The following is a 25,442-nucleotide window of genomic DNA, read 5'->3' on the forward strand; positions in this document are numbered from 1 at the left end:
TACTGCTTCCTATCTAGTTCTCTGCTAATGTGCCTGGGAAGGCAACAGAAGATGGCCCAAACACCAGGGCCATGCCATTCGTGGGCAGAGTTCCTGGCATCTGTCTGGCCCAGACCTGGTTGTTGTAGGCATTTGAAGAATAAATCCAGAAGATTGAAAATTCTCTTACTCTGCCTTTCAAATAAATAATAAATATAGAGAGATACATATTTCTATTATCTATAAAACTGACTACTAACCAACTGTAAAAACATATCCAGCAGATTGTCTATACATACGTATGGACAAATACATATGTAACATATAGAGCACATGTACAAGCAAATATATGAAGATGATTTGTTCCGAATAGTACCTAGAATAGTGGTATATAGTAAAATATACTAATGAATACATTATAGTTTGTTTCTGAAGCTTTTTAAAAAGTACAAGGACTTAATATAACAAATAATAATGTTCACACTGAGCATGGCTGACAACTGTGAAGTTTTTTCACATTCACAAACATTTTCACATGTTTTGTATCCCCAGTCCCAGGCCCTTTCCCTTTGCCATCACCATAAATATATTGCATGTGCTTCTGATAATTTCAAAATAACATCTGTGAGTTCTTTGGAGCAGGAACATGGTATATTTCTCTGTGGAGGACCAAATAGCAACTCTTAGGTTTTGCAATTTGTATGGTCTTTATGTCACAGCTACTCAACTCTTCCCTGGTAGCAAAAGCAGCCTGTAGCCTACAGTTAAAGAATGGTCTTGGCTTTGTTCCAATAAAAGTGTGTTTGTAGACACAGAAATCTGGGTTTCATATAATTTTTACGTGTCATGAAATATTCTTTAAAAAAATTTTCCAGCCGTTTAAAACTATAAAATTGACTCTTATTGTATCGGCAGTACAAAAGCAAGAGGCAGGCCAGATTGAGTTGGAGTTTGCCAGCATGTGTAGTAGTGACAGCATATGCTTTTGTGGGTTCCTTTTAACTAAAAATACATGGCATGACATTACTAAACAACAGTCTGTGATTGCATTTTATGCTTAACTTTAGGTTTATAAGAGATACTTAGGGACAACTCGCTAGCTAGCCAACTAACTAAATAAAATACACAGACATACAAATGTGTCACTGAATGGATGAACAAATATCCAATTCATTCTTTTTAGCTCCTGCATTGAACTGTAACCCAATGAGTCATCATCTACATTTTATTTATCTATTCTTGGACTGGCTACCGGTGCAGTAAGTCGAATCTAGGTAGAAATCCCAGTGCAGGGAGAACATGCAAGTTTTGGGTTCTCTGATTCATAGCAATATGCATTTCAGAGCAGGAATGAGGGATGGTAGGATATGGTGCACATGTGGATGACATGCAGGTTTTTCTAATCCTTTCGCTTAGTAAACTGGGAGGAATTACAAGAAATGAAGATAGATCACTATGGAAAAGTGGTAAGGAAATTCAAAACTGACACAGTGTAACCAAACATTTTGGCAGCCAGGGTAATTTTTTTTTTGAAAACTATTTATGAAGCTCTCAACCTTGAACTGGGATATAGTAAGTTTCCCTATAGCTTTCCATCATCAAGTCAAGTCCATCCTTTAGGACTTTCTTAAAACTGGTTGTAGGAGCTGTCCAGGCACTTTTAATCAGGAAAGGGAGAAAGAAAACTTTAAACATTTATATATAACTATACCACAGTCACATTTCTGCTCTGGAAATCTCATGTAGTGATAAATGTGTATCTGAGGCCAGAGAATACTGATATGATAAATTCAAAATAAAATAGCTATGGCCAGAGTACTGCTTGCCTAAAAGAAACTAATCCAAGGAAAGAAAATCTGGGTTGATTTTTACATCATGGAAAATTAAATTCCTACGTGTTTGCCTCCCAATATTTCAAAACCATTATTAAGCACTGATTTAAAAAAAAATGCTATCTTCTTGCTCTTGTGAATTTCCAGGTACTCGAGGAAATAAACTACCAGTTCACTTTTTCTTTCTAATGTTCAAAAACCTACTAGATGGAATGAGTTCTATATAGGTGGAATCTGTGATCTATAACAGCTATGTCTATTGAATGCCAACTAGCTATATGTACATTCATTTTGTCACTAGGTCAAACCTCGGTGTCCTGGTGTGCACACATGAGAAACTCGACCCTGAGCATGATCTTTAAGTTGGGTTTCCTGCCCATGAACGTGACTTTCTCTCTGTTCCCTAGGGAGTCACTCCAAGGACCTTCTCTTGGACACTTTCTCTTGTGAAATTCCTTGCCTCTGATTTGCTTACTTGTCCAAATCACTTCCTTAAAAGTCCAATGTAGCACTAGACTTTTTTTTTTACAAATTTAAATTCCCTCAGAATATTGCTTTAAATTTTTCAAATGATATAAAATAACAAAATCTGTATGAAGAATTGTGTAAAGAAGCAGCAAATGAAATTTTATTAGAATGCAACTCTCTGGACATGATTGCTATTGAACTTGATAAACTCATGTGGCCATTCAGAACTTAGGAGGCTTCCAGCTCATTTCTCTTGTTCACAGGGCGGGGAAAAGTACTGTTTAACAGCAATATGAAAAGTTTTATTTTAAACTATTTGCTCATAACACCATTTCAATATTCCCATTTCACAGATAGCTAAGTTTTAATTAGGCTAAGGGAGCTTAATGTTTGCTTTTGGAATTTTACGAAGAATGCTTTTAAATATACATTTAGGAAGGCAATAGTACAGATTCTGCTACAATTTTCCTATTATATAGTTTTCTCACTCCAGATGAGAACATCAATTTCCTGCTATAATTATTTCCATGTCAAGATTGTCTTCCCCATAACAAAGATCACATTTCTAACTTCCTGTTTTGAGTAATGATTGTGCTTAGCCAATATTCTTCAGAGGTTTGTTTAGTAATAAAAAATTAATGAGTTTTCTACATCATATATTACTTAATACATTTTTTCATGTGTAACTTGACTAAGATCTTATGTAGGTTTTGTCATTAAGATACATATGGATTTCTGCTGGTACAATTCAAGCAGATTAGGGGGTATCATGATAATGTATATGGTTCATGAGAGGATCAAGGAATGGTGTTAAAAAGGAAAGAACGGTCTCTTCAAATGGACATCATGAGCCCTCTGAGACAGATCAGAATAAAACCATACTTCACTCATCTCTAGATTTTCTCACACCTGGAATGATGTCTAGGGTCACACACCCTGGTCACAGGAACGGCTAAGCAAGCGAGAACTCTCCCTAGGGCTTAGTTGTCACTTGTCCTTTGTCAGGAGCAGAGCAGGATTCTGCTGAGTGCCTGGTCACTGATTTGCTTCAAGAAGTAATGAAAACCTCTCAGTAGAGGAATCTCAGGAAGCCAGTAACTGACACAAATTTCTTCAATATGACCTCAAAGGAACACTTTTAAATACAGGATATGATTGGGTTTCAGGATGAAGGCTGTATAAACTTGCCTCCCAATAATCCTTGAAGATGGAGTTACACCCTCCTGTTGTGTATTCCATAGGATCCCATATCCCTTGCAGTATAAAAGACCTCAACTATTTATTAACAAAATGATTCATCCCATGGTTAGAAAAAAAAAATCACCATTCCTGTTGTCGTCATAGAAAGTAGGCACTGCAGAATTCAAACTTTCTAAGTCTTCAGTTCATCCTTTTGGAAGCTCAATACTTAAAAAGTGAAATCATTCTATGTGAGATTTCCTTAAATCTTTCACTTTGGTCTCACCTAGCAGCTAAGGCACTGCACGGCTTGGGATGCCTACATCTTCTGTCAGGGTGCCTGAATGTGAGTCTCGGCTCCATTCCCAATTCCAGCTTCCAACTAATGCAGATCCTGGGAGATAGCAGGTGATGGCTCAAGTAACTGGATTCCCATCACTGATGTGAAAGTCCTAGATGGTGTTCCTAAGCTCCAGCTTTCAGCCTGGCCCAGTTTGGGCTGCTGCATGCATTTCGGGAATAAGGCAGCAATATCAGAACCCTTTTGGGTATCTCCCTTTGTCCATCACGTTAAATACATACATAGGTAATTTTTCAAAAAGAAATCATACTCTAAACATATTGGACCATGCTATTGGACAAGCCAAGATAAAAATTTATTCACTCCTGTGCACTGTGTAGTAATCCTATTATTTTACTATTCAATTTATTCTACTATTCTGTTATTAGTATTTACATTTTTCTCCCAACTTACTCCTCTGCCCACCCTCCTTCACCCTTGGTTGATGACCTTGCTTCTTATTTCACAGAGAAAATGCATGACATGAAAAAAATCACTTTATTTCCTACCAACAAATTTGCCACCCCTCACCCAGGGGTGCATCCCTTCTTAATTGTGAACGAACTCTGCTTGCTTTTTTAACTGTGAGTGAACTTCCTTCCCTTGTTTCACTCTGTGCAAGGATCACATCCATTCTCATCATACAGGAAATGGTTCCTACTGGCACCCCTCTCTGTCATCATTGTTCCCTCGCAAGCTGATCATTGCTCTTAGACTAAAAACATGCTAGGATAGATTCTTGACTATTGCATTTCTCCAGTCCTATTGATAGAAAAACTCCTAGAAAAGCAGAGGGGCCAACTATGTTTGCTCCTCTGATGGGCATTTCCATTTGCTTATGACACACTCCATGGCCACCACTTTTCTGTTATTGCCAACCTACATCCCAAATCAAATGTTTGAATTTCAGGCCTCATTTCATTACCTCTCCTAAGATTTTCCTCATTGGCTTCATGCACTCACTGGCAACTCCTTCTTGGTGTTGTTTTACACATTTTCCTCAATTCCCCTCTGTCCCCCTAAGGTCAAGTTGCTCCAAGACTTGACCTCAACCTTGCTGTCCTCACTTGCCTGATCTTGTCACTTTGTTTCTCTTTTCTTCATCCACACTCATTCCCTAAGCCATGGCCTCGAATATTATCTACATCCTGATGATTCCAAGTTTGAATCTTGGGACATTTTGCCCTAATGCCAAAATTATTTATCCAAGTGCTCATTTGACATCTACTTGGATGTCTAATAAGCATCTCACATTACATGCAACTTCTGCTCTTTGATGTTTCCTGTCTCAATGCCATTCCTCAGGTCAAAACTTTCTTTTTCTTAAGAACTCTTCCCCCCATCCATGCTGATGTTCTACTCAGTGCAGCTTCGAATAAATCCAAAATTCAGCCACTTCTCATTCCTACTTCCTATCACAGAATTCAAGCCTAGAATCCTTTATTCAATGGACAATAAGGAGATCCTTCTTGTCTTTTCTGTTCTGGTTTTCCTATAGTCAACTGTTCATACAGAAGCTTAATGGATTCCTCTGGAAGCATAATTTAAATCACAACACTTGTTTCCTCAAAGGCCACTGTTTTTTGATCATCATTCTTAGAATAAGATCCAAAATCCTAAGTCTGGACATCAAAGTACATATCATCTTAGATCTTAAAGTCTTATAATCCTTGAATGTAAAAACATCTCTCCCACTTTTCCTCCTTCTGCCTACTCTATCCTGGAATGTGTTTCTGTGATTTCCTCACCTTTTAAATAAAACTGAAAAAAAATTAAAATCTTATAATACTAAATATGGCTTCCTGGTCCAATTTCTATCCCTTTTTCTTTTGCCCATTTCCCTGTAGCCCAGTGGACTTTCTCCATTTCCCACCACTGTCTCATCTCCAGACTTTAACACTTTCCTATAACCCAGAACATCCTGTCTTGGAGACTTTGTGCTCCCTCCCCTCACTTTGTTTAGGCCATTGCTCGATTATCATCTCAATGATATCTTCTTTGTTCACCTGTGGTAGGCCAGCTCCTAGAACCAAGAGATCCACACCATAATCTCTAAAGCCTGTAAATAGGCTACAGGGTAAGAAGAATTAAGTATGTAGGTGGATGAAAGTTGCTAGTTAATTGACCTTAAAATAGAGGAATTAACCTGAGTTTTCTGGGTGAAGGCAATATAACAAGGGGAAGAGGAAGGCAGAAAAGCAGATGCAGAGGTGGCAGAGGGAGGATGATTCAGCCCAACCCTGTTAGCTTCGAAAAAAGAAAAAGGTCCCTGAGCCAAGGCATGTAAGTAACTGTAGAAACTAGAAAAGGCAAAGAAATAGGTTTCCCCCTTGATTTTCCAGGAAGGGACAGAGCTGCCAACACCTTGATTTAGTCCAGAGAGACATATTTCAAACTCTGACTTCCAGAACTGGTAAGATAATCAACTTGAATTATGTAAAACCACTAAGTGTGTGGTAATCTGTAATAGCAGCCATGGAAATCTAAAGCCTTACCGAATCTAAAATAAATATGAATGCGTACACGTGCACACATATATGCGCACAGACACACACATACCACTCCCTAGCCCTCTATTTTACCTTATGCTTTTTCAACGTGTCCCTGGCAGTGCACTGTAAACAGCACAAGGGCACAGCTTTGGGCTTTAATCTTGGCCATGCTCCAGTGCTAGAACTGTCTCCTTGTAGAAGCCACTGACACTGATCACTGAAACTTCACTTTATACTCTTCGCTAACCCCAAGCTTTATTTCCAACTCTACTGTTCCCCTTAGATAACTGTCTTATAAGTAAAAATGGGTGAATGTTAACCCAAGGGTAGCTCCAAGGGTGATAAGCAGGATGATGTAAAATGCACATCTCCAAAGGAGGCAGGCATCCAGCCTTACAGAGACATGGGGGCACAGGTTGGGGATTGATTGTGGGTATAAATGCCTCACTCATGTCTTCAGATTTATCGACAGAAACTCCTTCCCATGATTGTCATGCTATTTTACAGGCTGTAGACAACACTTTTGATAGGCATAGCTAGCATTCCTTATTTAGATAAGTTGGCACTGCCAACCTCCTAGGCTTGCTTATGACTAGGAAATGTAAGGTGAAGTGAGTATCAATTTAATGTAATCAAGATCGTGCAATATGCCACATCCCCGTTCTGACTCAGGTTTGGGCAATCTTAGATACTGTGTCAATCAGGAACCTCAGTGATCCTGGCTCCATGAGTGGCTGGAAGAAGAGCCTCCCCTTGCACGGGAGCTGGCAGCAGATGAACCTTGGCAGTACTGAGACAGACACTGGGAAACATGTTTGTCTACAACAGTACCTTGGCATGCTCTGGCCTAATAAATGTGAGGAGAAATTATGAATGTCATTCAATGTCCTGTGACACCAAGGGATTTATTTAACTCGTGAATTCTTTATGCCTTTTATAAGAGAATATACACTGTGACTCTCACAGAAAGAATGTGAATGCAGCCATTCCCAAACTCATGTTTCAGGGAAACTTTTTTCTGTGCTCACTCAAGTCATGTAGAGAAATTTTGTTTTGGAAACAACTGCTTCAGTCTTCACTGTGTCAACTCCCTTTTACCCAAGACTGACTTTTCTTCTTTTATTCTATTCTTTCTTTTACTTTTAATTATTTTATTTTATTTTATTTTATTTTATTTTATTTTACTTTACTTTATTGGAAAGGCAGATTTACAGAGAGAAGGACAGACAGAGAGAAAGATCTTCCATCTGCTGGTTCACTCCTCAAGTGGCCCCAATGATAAGAGCTCAGCCAATCTGAAGCTAGCAGCCAGGAGCTTCTCCCAGGTCTCCCATGCAGGTGCAAAGTCCCAAGGCTTTGGGCCATCCTCTACTGCTTTCCCAGACCACAAGCAAAGAGTTGGATGGGAAGTGGAGCAGTTGGGATATGAACTGGTCTCCATATGGGATCCTGTCACATGCAAGATGAGGATTTAGCCACTAGGCTATTGCATCAAGTCCAACTTCTCTTGTCTGCCCAACCAATATTGTTACCAAGTATATTGAAATAATCCTAGTTTATGTACCAAAATGTGCAAGTCTATACAATGCTTCTACACCTTACTCAAGACTGAGTGAAATAACATGCCCTAGAAGAAATGTTTGTTTATCATAAAATAGATTTTATGTCACATTCCTGACTCATATACGAGGTTTTAAAGGGAGGAAAATCTTGTTATGTGTAACTAAGAACAAAATAGCAATTCATGATGTGAAATTTTATCCTATTTTATGAGTTTACCTGGCTATTTCATGTCTATTAAATGCTTCCCATTTTCTAAAGCTCACAGGGTGATTTGGGACTATGGTCTCACTGATTTTATCCAATGGCTTGTTTTAACAAGTTCTATAAATGAATCATTATTTAGAAAAAAAATTGTGAATGAACTTCATCTAGTTTGTCTTTTCCGGGCATTTTCAAAAGCAGTTCTATTCACAAAAGCACCTTTCTTATTCCAAAAGGCTGTAGACACTCTCATGTTGGACTATGACGCCTATATGCAGCTATTTCAAAGGGTTTGCAGGAAATGGAATTAAACAATAAGTTTATTTTGCTATAAAAATCATTTGAAATCCTATATATGTAGGGCCTTCAGAAAGTTCATGGAAATGCATATTATAAAAAACTGTGCATAGATTTCAAATTTTTTGAGCTTTTTGAAAGACTCTCATATTTCTATTGATTTAAAGACAATCCAGAATGAAAAACAGGCGAGAGCCACACTACATTTTGTTTTTACACATACTCTTGTTACTGAAAATATCCTTGGTCTTCAGAACTTTGAAACATAAGCACCTGCACACAAGAGCATACATTCCCAAGTCACTACCACTAACACCCAAGAAAAACGTGAGAACAACTGTGATTGCCCTTCTCCAATACAGAGCTTGTCTGTTGATCTTTTATTGTGCATCTTTGTACCGCTTCAATGAATTCAGCTATTTCAGCTAGAATTTTGTGCATGCTTATTTTTATCATTAGTTTTCCTGATCAACAATAAAGACCTCTTCAGGGTTTAAAGGAAAAAGAAAAGCGTTAGACACAGGAGACAGGAAAATGCAGTCTCCATCACGTTTCTCAAAGATGGCCTCTCCTTTTGCACACTTCAGAAGTCAGAGACACAATTTTAAGCGTTATGACTTTTGCCTAACATTAAAACAAACAATTTTTCTATATTACTGATTCTTCATAGACTTCATCTTTATAGCCATTTAGTGTGTGTGTATACATGATCTGACTGTACATATTTAGGCTGTTCAGAAAATCATAGTTTTGTGTTAGTGTTATGCTTCCTTTCTACCAGAGAAAGGATTTTTCAGCAACTGTAGAATGAATATCCAAGATATATGAGATTACTTTAACAAGTTCATCAATCATGGAATTAAAGGGGAAGTTTACTGTGGTGGGAATTTTTAAAACACATGTATATAAGGAGTATTTCAAAAAGCTAATGAAAGTAAGTATTATTGAAAACCTAGGCATGGACCCAAAAGAACCCATAGCATCTCAGCTCAGGTGTGGAAGTGGAAGCCAAACTCCAATAGCTAGGTTATCACTCATTCCAGCTGTCTCTGCTGTCACCTGTGATAGACACAGATGTCTCCAGTCTAAGCCAGCCTCTGCCAACACAGTGTTTGCATAATTCATGCACCTTATCACACGTTGTCACAGCACAGCACAGTTCATCCCTCAAACAGAAATCACCCATTATATCCACGTAATGTCTCTGCTCACCCGGGACCCATTTCTTAACCACCCAGAACACACCCAGGGGCATGAGCCCTCTTCTCTGCATGTAATAAGAGTGATATAAAGGCTTTCACAGGTCAAACAGTGGAACCCGAGAGCAATGCTGTCCTAGTGTTAATAAGCAATATCCTACAGTGTGGCTACAAGTTACACTGATTTAGACAGCTTCAGTAGTGTTTGAAGTGAAATTTCTTCAGTGGCTATCATAGGGAGACAAGTGAAGGATCTCTTAGCTGGATTTCCTAAGAATAAGAGAATTAGACAACTATGATGTTTCATGGCACAGCTGTATTGTTCCTCAACATGCTTCCAGTACCAGCATATTATTTCCAGCATATTTTGAGCATATTATTCTTTACTTATGGGATGATAGAGTAGGTCCAACATAACAATCTAATCACTCACCCTTACTTAGAGACAATGACCTCTGCTTTTTAAGGACAAGTAGGTGTCCTAACACTTCCAGGTATTATTAAAAGACTTCTCCATAGTGTTAAAAACTTACTGCAATGACCACAGAACCAAAGTTAATCCTACCAAATATGCAGCTTTTTTACATGATCCATGAGGAGTATATTATCCTTCATCGAATAAATATGGTGGAGTGGTGGGGTGCTTTGACCTTACTTACTGTAAAATTCACTCTTTGTGAAATACAGTTTTGCAGGCTTTGATGAACCCATTGGAGCCCAGTCAAGTACCTGCCGCCATAACCAACACACAAAGTCCTATTACCACCCAAACTCCCTTCTGCTCCTTAGGAGTCCCCCCACTGCCTATGCCCAGGAGGAATTTCTATAAAGACTCACTATTTCAAGTCTATGTCTTATTTTTACTAATATCATCAAGAGAGTGAAGACCCCTTTCCTCTAGGTTTATGGTTCTAGAGAAGTTTCTCAGCTCAGCAGAGCCCTGGTGTGATCTAGAACACATCAGTAAACCAAGCCGTGGCTTTCCTGCATGGCTCAGGTGGCGGCCTCTACTCCTTCCACACTGTCTGGTGACCTCTGTCCAAAGGCTGCCCACGCAGGCAGCACAGAGACTTGCAACAATATGCTCTATTAGGGAGACTGTTTTGAGTATAGCTCACTTGTTAACAAATCGATTTGCTTTCCTATCTTCAATCTCTTTATAACATATTCTATAATTCACACTATCTTCAATCAATCTCATTATTTCGTTTTGGAAAATGGACTTTTCTTTAGGCAATTTGAGTATATTCTAAGAATGTACTGAAACTGAATTTTGGAAAGACAAGTATTCTTTTTAAATGCCCTAATGCTTGCTGACTCAAGAATGAATGAGTGCTTTGAAGAAAACCAATTAGCCTTTGATATGCCTGCCTCTGAACTCCATGTTCCTGGATCTGGACGGGGTCAGGCTGGGAACACCTGAGCTGCACTCACTGTAGTGCAGGCAGCTCTTCTCATCAACACAAAGCCTCCTCACATGCGACAGGTGGAGCTGGACTGTGCACATCTCAGCCAGGCAGCTAAAACATCCCAGGGCAGCTGTCTTCTTCGAGCGTAACAGCAGGACCATTTTGTACTGTTTCCAGAATGCTGCAGCTGCTGCAGGAGGTATTCCTGCCAAGAACCTGGAAGGCTGTTTCCTCATACAGACTTTCTAGCTTCTTGAAAGAATTTTGCAGATTAAGCAACAGGCACCTAATGTTCATACTATTCAACTATCCATAAAGCAGGTCTGTTTCCCATTTCTAGCAGGAGTTTCAAGGACTTCCTTTTTTAATCGCTTCCCTCATTGCTCTTAGCTGTAAGAACCACTGCCTCCTCCTTCCCATATCGAGCCTCAGTTGTGACTTGTCACATGGACATTTGAGCCAATAGAGGGAAAGTCAGGGATAGCAGTGGCCTCTGTGTTTAGGCATAGGAGCAAACCTACACTGCTCCCAGGAAAGATGGCACCTACCTAAATCTCCCTGAACCGCTCACTGGAAACAGTCCTCAGCAAAGGAACATGCCTGTTTATATTTGCAAGTGCACTTTAAAATGTCTGTGAGAAAATGGGATTAAAACATAAATTCATTTTGGTGCACAAATTTTTAAAATCCATGCATTTTTTTATAGTACAGTTTCCATGAACTCTTGTTTTAAAAAAGATCTACTTTATCTAGTTAATTAATCTGAGAGTCAGAGATCTTCTATCAGCTGATTCACTTTCCAAATGCTCATAATGGTAATACAGTAACGGCCGGGGCAAGCCGGGCCAGTGCCCAGATCTCCTTCAGATCTGCAACATGACCAGCCAGAGCCCAAGCACTTGAGTTATTACCTACTGCCTCCCACATGTGCTTGCAGGAAGCAGGACTGGAATCAGAGGGGCCGAGACTCAAATCGTACTCCAGCATGAGATGTGGGCGCCCCAAACAGCAGCTTTGACAACCTACACAACAACCAGCCCTACACAAACTCTGTGAAGATCCTTCTGTATGCATCAATTTCAATTTTGCTTTTTTTTTGTTTTTTTTTTTGCACCAAACTACATTTATCTTTTAGCTTTATTTCCATGAACATTTTAAGTACTCGTGTGTGTGTGTGTGTGTGTGTGTGTGTGTGTGTGTGTGTGTATTCTTACTCTGATTATGGCCTTTTATGGCATTGTTAAGTCTTGGTCTTCCCTTCTCCTTACTTGCGCTTCCAGTTGAACCCACAGCAGCCCAAGTGTCTGCTGTCACTGAGTGTGATCACATTTGTTATTTCCTTTGTCATTGACGTGGGGCGCTCTGATCTACACTTTTTCTTTTCTTTTCTTTATTCCTGAACACCAACTAATTCCTTTCTGGAAAAGCCAGAGCAGCAAGCCTTGTGTGACCAACATGTTTTATGATGCTCACATACTCACACTGGGAAAGGGACAGAAGCAACACTATCAAAAAAAAAAGCCAAAAGCTCTGTGCTAGCCTCAGAACCAGACACTGGAAGCTGCTTCTTATGTGGGTTCACTTGACAAAATAAAACAGAGCCCCCAAACAAAGGCTTTCGCTCTCCAGGCTAAAACACGATTCCAACAGACATCTTGCCATTCTAGGAGCTTTGAAATACCCTAATGAAATTGTCTTCCATTTTAAGTTTTTTTTTTTTTTCTGTGCTTAAAAAAAAAAAGACACTAAATTAAGGACAGGCAGATGACTTCCAAATCTCCATGGCACCGCCCACTTCTTCCTGCTCCCTTTTCATGTGGGTCCTGGGCTGTGAGTGGCTCCCAGCTGGACGTCTCTCTGTTCCTATAGAGCTATGAAGATGATCAACACCAATTAGCACATGTCACTATCTTCCCCCTCAAAACCTTTCACTGGAACATTGTTGCTGTTACCCGCAGCCTGCCCTTTAGGATTCCAACGGTGAGCTATCCACTTCCAGGCTGCATTCACCGCCTGCTTGGGCAGAAAGGGTTCAACCCCGTGATCCTTATTTAATCCACACACTGGTATTGGGGGGAAAAAAATGTAGGGGAAAAAATGAACCTTGGAGTAGAAAGGCAACAAGAGGACCACATGTGGCAGATGCATTGCTCTAAGGTTTGGGGACACAGTTCAGGGAGTTCCTGGGGCAAACGTGAAAGAAGTCAATTTGGTGATGGGAAAAATGTTCTTCTATTGAAGTGAGATAGAAATATGGAAAGGAGAGGAGGGGAGAGTGTTTTGATTTTTGTTTGTTTTTAAACCACTTGATTTTTGTACCCCTCCCCCACCCACCATATGTGGCTTTCAAGTTTCCTTTTCTGGACTTGAAAGGACTATGGGAGCTGCATAGTATTCATGCGTACGGAGTCTGAGGCTAGCCCAGGTTTCTTCTGGCTTTGTACTTATCATAAGAAGTAGCAAAGGAAAAAATAAAGCAAAGCAAAAACCTGAGTTATAGGACCAGGGACAGGTAAAGTAAATATTGATCATTTAATAATAATAATAATAATAAACTCTAAAAGGTAGTAATTTATTTTTTAAAAATTGAGTAACTGGATTTATGAACCAAATTACAGGCTGTCCACCCTCTGTGTCTAAGCTGAGTAAATGCAGTAGGTTACTACATCACAAAACTGTTAAAGGCATTCCAGGGACCTGACCAAGCTGGAAGACCTTCGTTAACAGTTCCGATTTGGGGCTGGCATTCTGATCTAGCCCCTAAGCTGCCTCTCTGACACGGGCATCCCATTTGAGTGCCACCTGGTGGCTGCTCCACTTCTGATTCTGCTCCCTCCTAGTGTGCCTGGGAAGGCAGTGGAAGGTGATGATGCCACCTACTTGGCCTGCCCAGCCCTGACTTTGGGGGCATTTTGGGAATAAATCAATGAATAGAAAAGTCTTTCTCCATCTGCCCCAGCCCCCATCCCGGGTAACTCTATGTTTCAATAAATAAGCTTCAGTTAAAAATACATACAACACGATGTCTGTTCAGGGTAAATTCAGATATAAAAGTAGATAAAGAAATACAGGGAAACACACAGATATCTTTTGGGGGGAACATTTGCAACACAACACACACTCGTGCCTGTCATGTGAGCAGTCACTGGTGAACATCCATCATTCCAAGCCACCACACTGTCCAGCAGAGTCATTTTCTTTCTTTGTGTGGGGAAGTCGTGCATTTGGGCAGTGGGAAGAGAATAACTTGGGGGCAGCTAACTGGGTGCCCGGATGGGGCAGTCTGTGGGGAAACTTCAGAAAACCAGAGATGTTTCCAACCCATGACCCCTACCAAGATATGAGCTACTTCCATAGCTCGTGGAGTCTTCTTCAACCTGGACGTCTGCACCCCCAGCTCTTCTCTGAGGGTCACTGTCGGGGGCATGCACAAAGCTAACACTGCAAGGGAGGGGTGGGAGACAGAGGCAAACAGGGCCCCAGGGTCTGTGGGAACACAACGTGATTCTGACCTCGCTCTCCACAAGGACCAGTCGCCTCCCCACTGCTGGAAGGCAGAGAGCAGTGTCAGGCTTCCCAAAGGCTTCCCACTTTGGACCTGCCTTTCAATCTTGCCTCCAGAGCTAACCATACCGTGCTCTTGGGGCCAGCTTTGAGGCCAGCTTCCTTAAGCATGCAATGCATTTTACATGCTCATTTTGGTATGGATTAGAAATGATATTTATAAAGAAATGCACACACAATTGTGATCAGTAATAAGCATATTACCCCTGGCAGTGCTGACTCAGGACCTGAGGCAGCTAGGCCTGCTCCAAGGGTGAAGACCTGGGGCCTTGAGATTACCCTTTGCTCACAAATCAGGAATAAAAAAGAGCTAGCTGTCCTGGCTTTACTGTCCTTTCTCATCAAACAGCACCTACCATTTGCTCCACGGTCTGAGGGCCCCTAGGCCAGGTAATGAGCAACTCCTCAAGCAGCAAGCACCTGAGCTGGGATCCTCTGGCTGTCCCCCCATTCCCACTCATTTCCAGGTCCTTCTCAATCATAAACAAGGTTTCTAGGACCACAGTACCCCCTGATGGCTGACATGAGGAACTTTCTTCTCCCAGCTAGTTCCATCTTCTCCATACAACCAAGTCTTCCGCAAGCCTGGACCATTCCTTTCTCACGGACCATGCAGCCTCCCCTGGCTGCTCCATCATCTCAGGACCATGCATTTCCTTCCCTTTTCTTCCCTCCCTTTGTTCCATCGATGAATGCTTAAATTTCTGGGATCATGCTTGATAAATAAACAGTAGGATGAGTTCATCCATCCATCAAGAAAACCCTGATACATTTAAAACATTCTGTCAAGCCAGCAGCATTAATCACTGAGGTCCTGAAATACACATGTGCCTTCCTCAGAACAGGCACAAAAGAAGCCCTCATCTTTCTCCAACTTACCATCATCTTTCCTCAACATTATTTTCCCACTGATTTAATTGCCAAAATTGTACTAGTTTGTTCTCTACTGTTGTGTTGCAAATATAATTCTGCTGCAATAAGGGTTAAGTGCATTCCTGTGGGCTATTGTGGAAACCAAAGCACGATCTTTCAGTTCTCTATGGGAAAGCCAACTTGAAGCTCAAAACAATTGCTTTAAAATGAGCTTTGGAAAATGTTAGCTATTATAACTCAATGTTAGAAATTGGGGGTTAGGTGTGGTCAATTTTTTAAAAGTCCATATCTGTAGGACTGTGGTTTCTATCTATTGAGCCATGACATTTACCAGGAATAATACTTACAGAGGTATTCAGGGATCACTTCCCTATGCCACCATTCAATAAAAGAAAAATCACTCGCCAGGTGTTGGTTTAATAGATACATCCTAGAAGGTTCCTGGACTGACTTCCGTGATTATAGACTGCTTCACAATGAAAACACATCAACCAGTTCTCAAAATGTAAATGCTCTTTTATTCCTTAATGTAAATCTTTCAAGGTTTGAGCTTAAAGTACTTTTTTAAAATGCAAATGGGCTAGGCAGGAATTACTTATATGACATTCATTTTCTGCTTTAATAGGTAATTCTTCTGATTTGGAAAGTTTACCTTAAACTAGACATCAGTAACCAGATGCCACCTCAATTTTTAAAAATCCCAAAGCCTATGACACAGTGTCATATAATGCAATATAATCAATAAAAAAGTATATTTTTAAAAATCAAGCTAATGAAAAGACTTGCCACAAATGAACAACAAAAGGTATAATTTTTCCAGTTATTAATACTTGAAAGCTTATAAAAATTGTTGGCACGTAACGGAGTTATAGCAAAGGATGGTAACCAGACTATTGTGAGCACATACAGACAGGCACACGAAAGCTTTGTCAGTGCCTTGAAAAAATACTTTCCCTAATGTGTTTGTAACTCGAGGTGTGTTTGCATGGGATTAATTCTTTGAGATTATTTGTACATCCACAGAACTAAAATGATTCTATCTTTTAACCAAAAAGAGCAAATTAATTAAAATAATAGCTTAATATTACCTATCCATCAGAATTGAGCAAAAAAAAAGGGAGGCTATCCTACATAAATTCTAAATCCTAATATCACAATCAAAATGCAAAGTAAGAGACTAGGATGCTGTAAATGTTGGGTGGTAAACAGGTTGCCCATCAGTGAGTTGCCATTATTTGAGCTGGCACATTCAAGTTAGTCTAGAAGGAAGTTATTCATTCTCCAAAAATGCATACCTTTTCAATTCCTCAAGTTTTGATTGTGTCGATGAAAATGCTCAGTGTTAATATTTTTGAAAGCGTTACACTGAAGTTATTTTCTCAGGACCCAAAGAGAAAACACCAGAGGAAACAGAACCAGACTGGATTGTTTAAAATGTATTTTCCCTTTAATTAAATGGGAAACATCTGTCTGGGGATTTTGAAAATGACTGTAACCCATCCACACTCTGCCCGTTCTAGTTTGCATCCAATGTCCAATATTTTGAAAGAAAATTCTTTCTCTCTGTAAAGAATTAAACAGCAACATAGAAGTGACGTCTGGGTCTTGCCTCTGGAGTTTGAGCACAGAAAACACCAAGGAACCTCTCTTTTCTTAGGTACCTCCTTGAAAAGCAACCACATTGTCAGCAATCGTGGGCGGGGCGGGGGACACTTGAAAGCTTCCACTAGCCCTGAAAACGGTTATCTGCAGAGACAGCCCCAGCAGCTGCCAGAACGCATCCACACGCACCAGGTCCAGCCGCGAGGATCACCCCCTCCCTCACAGGGTTTCCCTCGCCTTCACCCACAGTAGAAAAAGCGATTTCTCCGGGGATCTGTACAGCCCACGAAACAGGCACCAGGAGAGCAAGGAAAGTGCGTGGGAAGTGGCTCCGGCCTCTTCAGCCAGGGGCACGGTCCAGAGCGACCAGCATCACTTACTGGTGGTGTCGAAAGGGATCTGTTTGCACTGCGCTGACCCCACGGCCGGCCACGGACAGTAATAGACCGCTCCTCCTTCCACGATGTCCGGCTGGCTGGTGTTGGCTTTGGGCGCCCCCACCAAGACGCTGGCTCTGCGAAAGGGCATTGCAAAAGGTCACTCGCGGGGTGCTCGCCACACAGCCTGGGAAGCAGTTTTGCGGGCTGTGACCGGAGCCGGGGTGGCGGGCAAAAGCCTGTGCACCACGCGGAGACTGTCAAACTGAGTTTCCTCTTGGAAACCCGGTTTGGAAGGGGGTGTGGACAGCCCCAGTTGTTCCCTAAGCAGAGTTCTGTAGATACAGGGAGATGACAGAAGGAGGCGGGGGTGGGGGCGGCGGGCACGCAAAGGACAGAGGCTGGCTTCCTAGTAACTCAGGCCACTTGCGCCCGGCCACTTTATGGGAAAGTCCATGGACGAGCAGACCATGCTAACCTTCTAGCGCAGGTTGGGTCCCAGTCTCTCCTTTGTAGGATGCACTGGTCTTTGTGTCCGGAAAGTGCCCGGCCTCGGGTGCCCCCTTGCAAGTGGCGCATCTCCAAAGTGTGCAGGGCACATGCAGCATGCAAAAGCGAAATGAGGCTGGGGGTGGGAGCGGGACCCGAATTGGAATCTGGGGCTCGGACGGCCGTCGGGTTGGTGAGCCTCTCCGCCCGCGCGCGCTCCGCTTCCCGGAGCCGAGTGACTTACGTGCGAGCGTCAGGTATATGGAAGTCCACGGCATAGCCAAAGTAGCTACCCTCGGGGCCGCCGTACACCGTGAGTTTCTCCACGTCCAAGTTGAACGCCCGCGAGGCGGGGGACCACAGCATCCCCAGCGCGGCCGAGAGGCACCAGAGGCGCGCGAGCGGCTGCACCCGGCTCCCCCGGGGACCGTGGCGCGCCGGGGCAGACATCGCCCTGCGCCCCGGGCGGCTGCACACCGGGGAGCTGCAGGCTAGAAGCAAGCCCGACGGGGCAAACGGCGAGGGCGGCGTCTGGAGGTCCGCAGGCGGGCCGGTGCGCGCGGCGCGTCCGCGGTGACAGTCCCCGCGTCTGCTCCCAGCGGTCTGTCCTGCCGGCTCGGGGGGTTGGCCCAGGGGATCCGCGCGCTCGCCCTCCTCCGGCCGCGGGCGGGGGGCTGCCGAGCTGCTGCGCCCCCTAGCGGCGCGTCCCCGGAGCCGGACACTCCCGGGCCACCCGGGCTCCCAGGGCGGTCGGCGCCAGGCGCCTGGGTTTCTTCCGCTATGGCCTCTCTCCAGGATCATCGCCGAGGTCTCGCCGATGCCACCTCACACCACGAAGCAAGACTCCGGGCGGGGTGGGGGTTTGCTCCAAATGTGCAGCGTAGGTGGAAGAAGGTGGTCGCCGGTAGGGTAAAGCAGTTGTTCTTGTATGCCCTGTGCATGCTTGAGGACCTCCGCGGAGCCAGTACGTTTGTCTTTCGGTGGCTGAGAGTTAAAAAGGCAAATACGGCAAACCTCTCCTCCTTCAGCTCCACCCTGTCGTCCCCGCAGAGGGAACTAAGAGATTGTGGAGGACTCAAGCCTATTTAGGTTTTCCTCCAAGGCTCGTGGTGCCCATAAAAGGGCTTGGTAGTGGGTTTCTCACCATGCCGTGGCTTGGTAATGAAGATGAACAAAGTCGTAATTGAGAATGTTGCAATTAGTTTTTTGGCAGGAGCAAAGGCTGTAGGCTGCAGTGAGCAATTCAAACTTCAACCCCAGTGGTATATAGGTGTCATTCATCTCCTATGCAAAGTTCCCCGCGTGAAAGTGGGAGAACCTGGAGCCAATAGGCAGAGGAAGGCGAACGCTGTAGTCCAGGTGCCCTTGCAGGACACGATGGTCCTCGGGGGACACGGGTAAGCTGGCATAGTTACCTGGATGCGAGAGGAGGTATGCAAGCTCTCGGGTCCTTTAAGGAGGCGTGATGATAGATGTTGAGTCAGCAGCCATTTGAACAGCAGCAGGCTGAGATGGGAATTGTGGTGGGAAAAGTGGACGGAAACTGAAAGACACAAAGGTGGGGATTGAATGGCTGTGCGTGGGAATGGAATGAAAGAGATTGGTTGGGCAGTGGTGAGAAGTAGGGCTGGCCAGACAAAGGCAGACAGTTCTAGAGCAAAGGTGTGGCATGCCCAGGGATTCAAGATTCAGTAGGCAAGGGCAGGGGACGTGGCACTGGGAAGCTACTAGCTGAAAGGAAGAGAGAGCAAAGAACCTGTTGCCCAAGTGCGTTGGATGATGAGGACCAATCTGGTTACCAGAAGGAAGGAAGGAAGGAAGCGGAAAGCCACAGATGCTATAAATGTAAAGACGAAGGCAGTGGGCCAGAGGGGAAGGCAGCATTGAGAGCCCCAGGGTGTCTGAAGGTTTCCACTGAGGAGATGACAAGCAGTGGGGGATGGGAGAAGTGGGGTGAACAGGCATGTGTGGTGGTGAGTTAGTGCTGGCCTTGCTGAGGGTGTGCTGCCAGCCTGAGGTCAACAGGACCCAGTGCGGCTTGAGGAAGGAGCAAGCCAATCCATGCCTATCTGGACTCCCCTGAGAGAAGTCCCGAAGCCCCACTGGAAAAGCCTGGCTTTCTCATTTCCCTTACATCAGAGCCCACTTGGTAGATTGAATTTGGTGTCTTTCCTTGTTTCCATGAAAATATGAAAAATACATAACTTATCAGAAGCTTCCCTGGCAAACCATCACGTCGGGATAATTCCCTAACTGGATCGCAGTTTCCCAGATAAGTAAGGACTTAAGAGTGGATGCTCTAAGACTTTCTGTCGCAGTCCAAACGTCTGTTTGTGTGGGGCATAGAGTCGGCCTCTCCGATCAGATGATAATTGTTAACGAAAGTGGTGGGCCCCGTCATACATTCCAGTGGAAGGGGCACATGTGGTCTACACGTGGGATTGGTCAGAGCTGTCATGGACACTGAGGCTAGAGAAGAATGACAAGCTTCCTGACGCCAGTGAACTTGAAATTTGCAAAGTTGTCATATTGCAGGCAAGCCATGGGTTTATGTGAGATGTCTAAATAGGAAGAAAGTGATGGTGTGATCCTAGCCATGTTCCTGACCCATGGCATGGTGGACTGGGAAAAGCTAGCAATACATGAGGGTATTTCAAAATGTTTGAGAAAATACAGCTAAAGTTATGTTTGTTCTGGTGCAAATAAACATTGAAATCCACGCATACAAAATGGAAATGTGCTAGAAAAAATTATGCATGGATTTCAAACATTTTTTGTGCCAAACTAAACTTACCTTTTAATTCTGTTTTCTATAACTTTTTTGAATGACCCTCATGTAACACAATGCTTTGATTCGTACAGGGTAGCCTAGTTCCAGGGTATACTCTGGTGTAACCCACCCGTCTGATTGTTTACCCAACACATTCCTTAGTTCTTTATTCTTTGTGGCCCAGAAAGTATAGATAAACGGGGGTGGGCAGGAGTAGGGGGCTTCTAATTGCCATATATTTAGATCTATTCTTAATCTTTTCTTGGCTTAACCAGTGTGTGGTCTTACTATTTTCATTTTGCATGTAAAGACAAGAGTCTAGGAGGTACATGCGCATAGAACAAGTAGTTGATAGGAGTGTCCAGACCTGTCAGTTTCTGGTTTCTCATGCTGTTCAGTCTGTATGAAATCATTGTGCTTGGCTGTTATAATGAGGAGCAGTCACTTTGCTAGAAGCAAAAAACTATTCTGGACCAACTCTTTGGTCATGCCTGTGAGTAACACTGGACACGCACAATGAAACACCTGTGCACTTTTCTAAGCGGAATGGAAACAGACTTGGTAGCACCTTGGTATCCACAGGGTAGAGATGAAGGCAAATTAACTCAAGGCACTTTGGCTTCTCTTGAAGGCCAAATGCTTAGGAGAGTAGAAAGCCTTTTAAGAAGCCAGGAAACACACACACACACACACACACACATACATATACACACGCACAAATGCACATTGCAGCCATTGCAGAGAAGGACTAAGTCTGAATAGGTGTCTTGTACATTTCAGCACTCTTGACCTGTGGGAACTGTGCCAGTCAATAAAACCTAGGGTCTCGTCAGAGAAACGCATGGACAGTGACAGGTCTCGTGCTGAATGAGAAGCTTGATATTTTAAAGATCTACTAGCCCTGGTGTGATGTCAGAAAAGGCATTCTGGGAGGTGTTTATCGTGTGTGTGTGTGTGTGTGTGTGTGTGTGTGTGTGTGTGTTTCCCTACAATGAAAAAGAAAAGGACCCAAGGTCAAAGATGGAACAGATTGGACTGAAATGTTCCAAAAATAAACAAGAGCGTCACAGGAAAAAAAAAAACGGTGCCTGAGCTGTGGACACGTACAAAATACTTAAGCATAGAGATTCTATAGCATTTCACCAGTTAGTGCATACTGGCTACCAAAACGCATCCATGACTTCAAGGGCCAGCTGTTTTTCTGATTCTGCTTTGGTGTATTTCATCATATGATTAAGTATGATCATGCCTTGAAATCAAGAGGCATGAGAGAACAGACAGGATTCTTTCCTTAAGATTAGCCAAACGTTCACTATGTTAACTAGGCCAGCTACAGAATAAGCAAATGTGAAACTAATGTGTTTTTCACAGTCCTATCAGATTAAAAAACAAACAAAAGCCCACCAGGATGGGAAGGTGGCTTCCCCATCTCTTGTATGTTGGGTGATCTCAGATTTTTGTTCTATCCAACTGTCCTCTGGTTTTCCGCAGTATTAAAAACAGCCGATTGCAAGAAACTGGTTTGTTCAACTCTGTGAGCGGCAACCGCTTTGAAATCCCCAAAGTGTCTCTGCTGACAGAAGCTTGCGTCTGCGAATTTTCTATTCTGGTCCCTGGAGGCTGAATTTCATCATAGCAAAATTATATTTTTCTTTTCCTTTCTGATGATTTTTGTTTGTAATTCTCTTTTAGGATTTCCCTTCATGATTTTATTAGCCACTTTTAAGTTAAAAGTGCTGCAGCATTGGCCCCCGGATTGGCAGAAGTTCAAGCATAGCCTGCACTTGGTTCAGCAGAAGGAAAATTCCCACTAAAGAAACAGACTCGATCTCTTTTTAGGATAGGTTTGCAAAAGCAGTTCTGCCTTTTACAGAAAATAAAAACAAATGAAACAATTCGTGTGAAAGGGAAGGTGACTGCAGGAAACGATGCCGTTTGGGAACATAGGGATACAGGGAGTAAGTGTGAAAATCAGACCACCTGGGGAAGTTGAACTTACATGCAGGATCTTATTCACAGGTGTTTAATTAGGGTCAGTTGACACACACAAGAGCCTTAAAAACCTACATACATCCGGCAGGTTGATGGGGCAGACGCTTTAGTAACTCTTGGCCAGAATGACTAACGGATGCCTCTGATAGTTGGGTGTGCAGAGGGAAAAGTGAAGAGCGAACTCACAGGGAACTCACAGCTTCTTAGGCATAAAAATTTGGAATCTAGCAGAGCTGGGGACACCACTTCCTCTGAGGGTTCATGTTTCAGCCCAGTACAGAAGGAAGGTGCCTTCTTTCTTCCTCCTAAATCTCCACCAGGATGAGGGCAGCGCCACACTGGCCCTTGAGAAAGAGGGCAACAACAGTGGGAAGTGTGGCATTCTCCTGACAGCTGTGCTCACCAGGCCTGAGGCAGAGCATCCTACCAGCACAGGGTTCAGGCACCATCTTGGACCCCAGAAGCAGCAGTAGCAGCAATGAGTGTAGGTCCTGGATCCAGGAGGCTCTGACCTTTGGAAGTCACCTGCACGATCCTACATTCAGCCTTTGGGGAAGCCACCAGACTTTGAGGGGACACAGAACATCTCCCACAAATAGCTGTGGAAGTCACAAAGGAAGTCCTTCAGTCTCAGGAGGGACACACTGGCCAAAACATCCAAAGTGTCAGTGTGAGTGTGTTGAAACTTGAGGCGTGGGTGGCTGTGCTTACGCCTTCTCTGAAACACTGCAAGGATGTCTGGGACTGCCCTCTAGTGTTTGTGGTCCCACTGAGGCTGTGGGCTTGTCCATGAAGATTTTCCTTGTGAAAATGGTTTAGCCGCAAAATAACTTACATGGCCTTTGCTAATGACTTTTTTCAGTGTTTTTAATTTAAAAGTTCCCAGATAATGATCTGTCTCGTATTTATTTATTAGGAGTGTTTGTTTTCTTAGAGTAGCTTTGCAAGTCGTTAAGTAATTGTAACTAACATAAAGATACAGAGAGGACAGAGGAAAAGGAGAGGGAGAGAGATGAATGGAGAAACTGAGGGAACAAAAGGGGGAGTTTCTTATAAAAATAATACTCAATATTTTCCTAACTATAGATAGAATCCGAATCAGATTTCCCTGTAGTTAATGCAAACCCCATGTCCTACTCAGCCTCACTTGCCTTCCTAACTTTGTCAATTGACTTCTTCATTTTTTCTTTCAATAAATTTGAATACCAACTATACATTTAAAATTTTTTTAATTATTTTAGTTTTTTGTTGATTTTTTAAAAAAAATTTCAAAAGCAGAGCCTGAGAAAGAGAGAGAGAGAGAGAGAGAGAGAGAGAGAGAGAGAGAGAGGTTTTTCCATTCACTGGTTCTCTCCCTAAAAGGCCACAATAGCCAGGATTGGGCCAGACAGAAGCCAGGAACCAGAGACTTCATCCAGGTCTCCAATATGTGTGTCAGAGACCCAAAATATCTGGGCCATCATTTGCTGACTTGGCAGGAAGCTGAACTAAAGCTGAGCCAGGACTCAAACTGGGTCTAATACGTAATGGCAGTGTTACAGGCAGCAACTTAACCTCCTGGCCCACAATATCGGTCCCTATGATTACTTAATGTTTGATGCAATGTAAATGCCTCATAAATTATTGTTGTGCTGTATTATTTCGGGGATAGTGAGAAGGAAACGTTTGTATATGTTCGGTGTAGATGATATTCTTGTACTATTTTTGATGCACAGTTGGTTGAAGTTAAGGACACAGAGCCTGCAGATGTGGAGGGCTATGTATCCTGTGAACTTACCACTGTGTCTCTAAGACTGACAGAGTACCCAAGACGGAGCTGGCTAATCCGATGTGATCTTTGTACACAGGTATCAAGTTACCCCAATATGCCCAATTCATATCTATAACCGAAATAGTAATCTAAATGTGCCCCCGATTGTGATGCAGCATGTTAAAATGACACGAGCATTTCCTATTGGAGTTTCTCACTATCTCTGTGTTTCTCTCTCTATGTCATTCTGCCTTTCAAATAAATAAATGAATAAATATATAACAATTTTTAAAAAAATATATCGTAAGCGATTGAAAGGTAATTGAAAGTCTAGAATGATCTGCATAGGCTATGTGTAAATGCCAGGCTATATTACATGAGGGCTTTAGTACCCTCGAGCTTGGTGTCTGGGACCAAACTCCTTGTGTACTTTAATGGAACCTGTGGTCTAGGGGTGCTAGAACTATCCAACAAGTGAGCATATTGCTAAGAGTATAATTAAAGGGGCAAGAGCCAGGAACAAAACAGGCAGGGCACGGAACCGGAGGTAATTGATGCAGCTGCAAGGTAGAGAATACATTAGGAGATCACTGACACCAAAGGAGACTAAAAGCATGGGACAAATCAAAGAATAAAATGAGTTATCGATGATTACACTTTTAGAAAGACACAAGGTGGCAAACATCTCACCCAGATCTGGAAAATAAACAACCCTGTGGCTTGTCAGGGGCCATTGGCTTAGATACCAACTGCAAGGTTAGCAGAATCCATCTGAGCAGAACAAGAAGACATTAGCTGCCTTGGGAAATGTGAACTGTTTCCTTTGATATCAGTGCATTTTGTCCTGTGTTTAACTTACATTAAAAAGGGTTGGGGGGCTTCCTGCTGATTACATAGCTGTCTTCTATAATGGTACAAATGATGACTTTGGCCATCTTAATGTTCTCTGTGTAAGAATATCTTAGCCTGTTTCCAGAAATAGTAATCTCAAAAAGAACATCTTGGAAAAGAATTTCTTTAGATGACCTAAAACACAACTAACTGTCCTAAACTCGTCTTCGAGGAT

At 42.8% G+C, this 25,442-nt stretch overlaps 1 protein-coding gene across 2 annotated transcripts in view; it reads right to left on the reverse strand.

Moving 5' to 3' along the window:
* ITGA8 (integrin subunit alpha 8) overlaps positions 1–18,342 on the reverse strand; it is a 163,598-nt gene extending 145,256 nt beyond the window's left edge. The window contains exons 1-2 of one of the 2 annotated variants that reach the window (XM_040967867.1): positions 18,109–18,342; positions 17,379–17,512 (exon numbers count right to left, since the gene is read on the reverse strand). In XM_040967867.1, coding sequence (XP_040823801.1) covers positions 17,379–17,512; positions 18,109–18,314 — 340 coding nt within the window. In that variant the 5' untranslated portion in view covers positions 18,315–18,342. The remainder of the gene's footprint in view (positions 1–17,378; positions 17,513–18,108) is intronic. The other variant, XM_040967868.1, reaches the window with a different exon arrangement.
* Positions 18,343–25,442: the final 7,100 nt, after the last annotated feature.

The sequence above is a fragment of the Ochotona curzoniae genome, unplaced genomic scaffold, assembly GCF_017591425.1.
Source record: "Ochotona curzoniae isolate NIBS_2020 unplaced genomic scaffold, NIBS_Ocur_1.0 scaffold_4683, whole genome shotgun sequence".
Taxonomy (NCBI): domain Eukaryota; kingdom Metazoa; phylum Chordata; class Mammalia; order Lagomorpha; family Ochotonidae; genus Ochotona; species Ochotona curzoniae.